The 6,000-nt window shown below is 43.3% G+C and overlaps 1 protein-coding gene across 1 annotated transcript; it reads left to right on the top strand.

Moving 5' to 3' along the window:
* Positions 1-414: 414 nt before the first annotated feature.
* On the top strand, positions 415-3,270 carry eva1ba (eva-1 homolog Ba (C. elegans)). The gene is made up of 3 exons (XM_029128579.3): positions 415-552; positions 1,963-2,055; positions 2,143-3,270. The coding sequence occupies exons 2-3, from the start codon at positions 1,989-1,991 to the stop codon at positions 2,565-2,567; spliced, it is 492 nt and encodes a 163-aa protein (XP_028984412.1). The 5' UTR covers positions 415-552; positions 1,963-1,988; the 3' UTR covers positions 2,568-3,270.
* Positions 3,271-6,000: the final 2,730 nt, after the last annotated feature.

Below are 6,000 nucleotides of genomic sequence, written 5' to 3'. Positions count from 1 at the left end.
GCTACAACTGGCAAGAAAGGGCTTTTCAGATGTTGGCTTAAAGGTTTGAATGTCATGATATTGCAGTCATATGTTTGCATTTGACTTTTAGTTCCTACCTACACACATCCAGTCCAAGAACAACATTTTCTGTTGGTGATAAAACATAGTGAGTCCAAAACGATACTATAGAGGATATACTGTCTGTCTGGGACAGTTACTGTTACTGCATTCTTTGGCTTTTCCATTCATTTTACCCTGTGTGGGTTCGGAACAGCGGTGGAACCACAGAGGCCTGAAAAGCCCGCCCGCCCTCTGGATCCCTGCCACGGGCCCGTCGCTGTTTGCACTGCAGACGCCTCGGTGACTTTGGGTCTAATGTAGCCTGACGTCTGTGTGTGTTTGCTCTTGTCTCAGGGAGGCCAAATGAACCGTTCATCCTGAGGACCAAAGATCACAAACCCCGATCCAACGGCAAGAGTGCGAAGGAGAGACGGGTGTGATCACTTTACATCTATCTCCAACTATACTATGAGCTGGGACTGAGGACGCGGTCCAAATTTTCATTCTGTGGTGAGTTGTATTCTATATTTAAGCCCTGCTTTCTGTATACTTTTATTTCACAGTGAAAATGTTTGTTCTGTTTAACTTCATAAGTGGACTGGATTGCATGTGGTTTACACATGTGTGGCTTTATGGCCGACTTTTATTGCAGACTGCATTAACAAGTCTGCACCAAAGCTACATAAATCGTTGAGGTATTCACGTCATGACAGAAGTTATCTGTGGGTGCAACTTGGAGGTAAATAAAACATGGTTTATGCACTTTAGGCACATTCACAGAATTCATTTGAGGCACATGCTGCTCGACTTATTGATTAGGTTAAAGTGGGACGGCTTTATAGTTTGTCATTGTGTCACATGACCAGCGCCAGCGAGGGTTCATTTCACAGCCGGCCACAACACGAAGCACATGTTAAAGGGGTGCTAACATGGGTTGGTAGGATTACAGGCACCTCCTTCTAGTCTGTAGTTGCCTCTCTGCTGTGGCTGAAAACTCCAGTCTGTCGTCATCGAACTACAGAGGTGGAAATTGTTAACAAAATGGCAAAGTGGAGGAGAAAAGCCAGAGTCAGAAGAAAAAGGCTGCGGGGAGGAGGAGGAGGAGGAGGAGGAGGGTGAAGGTTAATGGAGGAAATGCAGCATAGCATGACCCCAGTTTGGTGCGAAGGCAAAGGCAACACCTGGATTCATGCAGATGTGATGCAGCGTTGTTTGTTGAGAGAAGGTGACATTATAACAGCACTACACAATGTAACTGCTTAAAAGAACAAACAACCAGGAACAACCCGAAGGAGAAATCAAGATGAACTGTCCTTGTATCCAATTAGATTTCCTTAAAGGAGAGTGCTCTGAGTCACCACTGCGCGTAGGAAAGGTTAAAAATACAATGGAGCTTCTTGGAGCGACAGGATGCAGCACAGACAGCTTGAATGTCAGGCACACAGCGTCCAAACAGCACACATACAGTAAGTCAACAGCACGCTGGCCTTTTCCTGTGTGCTTCACAAACAGACCTGCGGGTCCCATCCGGCAGGAACGAGTCCTTTGAGCTACTTGGCATATTGACTCCTGACCTCATTAATCGAGGGCTGTCAGGCTTCCGAGGGAACGGCCAGAGGCGGACGGCCATGTGCCAAATGCATTATGATGATCCCGTGTAAAGCCGGTGCCTGAGGAGGACACAGGCGAGCTGTTGTTTGACACTCAGAGGCCTCGTCCCACCCACTCAGAGGCCTGTGAAGAAGCGCTGTGGTTTGTGGCTTTGACATCCGGGCGCCGCATAGAATAACACTGAAATACAAGCACATTTGGGAAATATTACACAGACCTCAAGCACCTGAAAAGAGATTATGAACACGTCTGGCTCTATTATATGTCTACGTTATACTAAATAAAACATGAAATATTTGGTGTTTTCAGGTGTGGAGAACAAAGTCAATCCCAGCATGGATGCGAAGAAAAAGGAAATGGATCTCCTGAGCAACAGTATAGCTGCATATGCACATATTAAAGGTAAGGTTCCACAGCCCAGCACTGAACCAGTGTTTATTATAATGAGTATTACTCTAATAACATCTGTTTCTGGTGTCCGTTCTTCAGCAAACCCAGAGAGCTTCGGCCTGTACTTTGTGCTCGGCGTGTGTTTCGGCCTGGTGCTGACCCTCTGCCTCCTCGTCATCCGTATCTCCTGCAAGCCGCGCACCAACGTCGCCCCATCCACGCCCGAAAAGAAGCAGCCGAAGGGCGTCACAGAGGAGGACGAGGAGAGCGAGGACGATGAAGACGAGGAGCAGGTGGAGGTGGACACGCCCGTGCCGCTGCCCAGCGCCGCCGTGCCGCTGGGCAACGGCACCAGCCAGTCGGACGGGACGCTGAGCGTGAACGTGTTCACCTCGGCTGAGGAGCTGGAACGGGCACAGCGGCTGGAGGAGCGGGAGCGCATCATACGCGAGATCTGGAGGAACGGCCAGCCTGATGTCCTGGGCACAGGAACGGGAACCATTGGACGGGTGCACTACTACTAAGAGGCTAAAAGAGGCCGAGCTCTGCAGAAGCGGACCAGAGCGATGGCGCTCTTCATTAACTTGGCTCTGAAAGAGTTGAACTATGTGATGTTGCACTTCTTGTCTTATGTTTAACTACATGAACCTTAGCCAAAGATGACTTTAAAGACTGGTTCACCTACGGGCCCGTGGAGAAGATGCAGTATGATTGTGAAATGTGAGGTGCTCACAGAGACCAAAATGCACAGATTTATAACACATCCGAATGCAATGCATGCACCGTGTGCTGCAGCGCAGATTTGTTTGCCATAAAAATGTTTACTGCAAACAAGGAAAACTGTTCAGGACACGAGAGGCCTTTCTGAAATAAATCATTTTGGGATTAAGTCACACATACAATATAATTTAAAATGCAATTAGAAGACTTTTGGTTTGGAGTCTCTAAACTATGAGAACATTATACTGATGCCTGTGGCTTCAGGGATAATCCCACAAAAGGAAATGGCAGAATTAAAGTATTAGGTGAAATAAATTTCTCTTGTATTTCTTTATAACAATTAAAGTTCGACAAATGTTGGTGTGTAATTTCTGGTTAAAACGAGAAAGCCTTTATTTGTAAGCGTGTCTAATGGAAAGGCCATTCTTCATCGTGTTTTCCGTCTCTGTGTCTCATTAACTGTTTAAATAAATGCTTTTTTTTATAATAAAAGTTGCTAAGAACATTCGTCTTGTGACAGGCTCTGGAGTCACGCACCGCCTTGTGAATGAACTGCTCAGAATTAAAGGCAAGTCACGTGGACACCTCCGGCCCGGGCAGTAAATCAAATCGAGCGCACCCTCTGGAAGGCGGTGAATTTAATCACTGAACACCTGTTCACTCTGTTTGCTACTCGTTTGTTATCAGCACACAGCAACACAACATTAGCAGCTAGAATTGAACTCCTTTCCTTAAGTGTGTTTGTAAGCAATAGACAATATAAACTAAGTTTTAGCATTACTTATCCACGCCGGTCTTTCCGTTTGTCCAACTGTTCAGCCGTTGTCAGCCGCCATTCCTGGCGGGAAGTGTCCTCCCATCTGCCGTTGTCGACGCTGGAGCGCCCCCAGCCGCTAAGCTAGGTGCTAGCTCTTCATGCTAACACGGTAAGCTACTGTTTATCTGCATGTTGGGATGCTTTAGACAGTCACATGGATTGTACGTTTGTTTTCATTTTAAGGTTTTTGTTGAAATTGTCAAAGTGGTGCCTATTGAACTTAAACTGTTTGTTATTGGGGCCATTTGCTCGAGTCATATATGTATAGTGGATGTGTTTAACAATTTGGTTGAAGCGAATCGGCTAATGGGCCATTTTTTTGTCCAAATCAGAGTTGCTAACGTGTCAATGTGTATGCTGGCTCCATAAATCTACGCTTCAACTATAATATTGGTTATATGTATATGTTATAGTACTTTATTTGTGTTACCATTGCAATAAAAATTAGTTTTTTTTTTTTTATTTAATCTGCAAATAGCAGAACCTGATCATGGTTTTATGGGCCTAATAAATTATTGCTGATGAATGCAGGATTGGTCGTAGATTGGTTGTGGACTGTAGCAGGGACGCATATTACTTGCTTTACAGAGATGTGAACATGCTGGTGACGCCTGATGATTATTTGAATATGCTGGCTGTAGTGGCTTCATTAGAACATCTGCAAGGCTTTTGTCTCACACAGGCTAGACTGATTTTAACGTTTATTCTCCTGGCTATTGTACGTTAACGGTATGTTGCTTTCTTTTAATGAACCTGCATTCTGCTGCTACTTCGGGTCTGTGCTTGCTTTGTGTGTTTTTTGGTTCGAACTAATGGGGGTTCTTCTACAATTTCACTTTTCATACCTTGGTTCATGCTTGTAGGGGCTGACATCAGAGCTTTGATGGCTAATATGACCTCTGAATTGAGTTAAGTCTGTTCCATGTGTGTTGGCCAGCTAATATACTGTATTATTTGGCTGCCAATTAAGGCTTACCGAATTGCCAGCTCAGGCTGAATATTTGTACTGGACATTATCACGAGTCAATCTTGGGGTTTTGGTCATTTAAAAGTCATAAAAGTATGAATTCTTGGCATGTCAATAAAGCAGTACAATAGGAAAATACACTCGGTACTTGGCAGGGAATGGCAGGTATCCACATTTTTCTGTTGGCCAACCTAAATCCGAACCCTTAGTATCGCTGTACTTTGTTGTGCTGTGAGGTTCATGTAGCATTTCATGGAAGAACATACTGCTTGTACACCCAGCGCTGGTGGAGCATTCACGTTTGTCTTGGGTCCCTGCTTTGTTATGAGATGGAGCCCACACTGAAGTCTACTGTGTTGACCTCTTGGATGAGCCTCTCGTGTGGTCAAGACTTTTCAGAAATCACTGCCATTGAATGTGTGAATTCCCTAAAATAGCTGTGCAATTTGTATAAACCTCCTGTGAATAGCATCTGTCTCGTAATCATAGCACCCAAAATATATTTTACTAAGTCTAGCATTCAGTATTTTGTTTTTCCTTTTCATTTTGCAGGAAGTTCTTGAAATAGGCATCTAATTAAAAGCAAGAGATTGTACCATTATACTAATTATAGAGTTCTAAAACAATACATCAATTAAATTAAGTCAACACAAGGAAAAGCCGGGAAAAGCCATAAATCTAAACCACAACACAGCGTGGGAAAGATCTTAGCAAGGACAAACATATTGTGAAATGTGATATTGCAGTATCTAACTTGTTATTTAAACTGTTAAGTATTATAAAACTTGTCATAGTGGTCAAACCGTTATGACACAAAAAGTAGAAAACAGTCCAACAATAAATGAATAAAAATAAAGCAATATTTTAAATTGATTTTCCCTCAGCATAAGGCTTCATAACAAAATGCTTTTTTCAATGTGTTTTAATGTGGCAGACTGGCATGCTTTAGTAATCAACAGTGAACTCTCAATATTTCCATGGTTTCATTGTACTTTCATTTTCTACAGTTGTAGTGGACATAATGCTTTTATCTTGTTCTGTGACCTACAGGACCCTTTTTACAAAATCTTTTCCAAGATTTGTATTAGCTGTGTATTATAACTTATTAGGGTGCCTTTAGTGCACACAGTGCTTGTCAAGGTACTTTGGGGAGAATCTTATGACATTAGGCAAAGGATGCTCTTTTTTTAAATTCTGAAGTTAGCTTAGTATCATCTGACCATTCGTTGGAATATCCCTCAGTTCAACAGAGCTTCTGTTTGTTGCCATTATTCAACACAGTTTTTAGAAATAGTATGTTCCCATGACAGTTCCAGAAGCACCCACTCTCTGATGAGCTGCAGATGTTTTCCACATGTTCTTAGTGGGGAATACGAGTAGACTTACACAGAAACACCCCACCACAACCGTTTGGAGCCAAAACCAAATCTATATGGCTTATTCTAAGGACCTT

This window comes from Betta splendens, chromosome 16, assembly GCF_900634795.4.
Source record: "Betta splendens chromosome 16, fBetSpl5.4, whole genome shotgun sequence".
NCBI lineage: Eukaryota > Metazoa > Chordata > Actinopteri > Anabantiformes > Osphronemidae > Betta > Betta splendens.
This window is presented reverse-complemented; position numbering and strand designations above follow the sequence as displayed.

Excerpts from the sequence above, each read along its gene's own strand:
- eva1ba (XM_029128579.3), top strand. The coding sequence starts at position 1,989 with ATGGATGCGAAGAAAAAGGAAATGGATCTCCTGAGCAACAGTATAGCT. Across the intron at positions 2,056-2,142 it reads TGCATATGCACATATTAAAG|CAAACCCAGAGAGCTTCGGC; the intron begins GTAAGGTTCCAC and ends TCCGTTCTTCAG.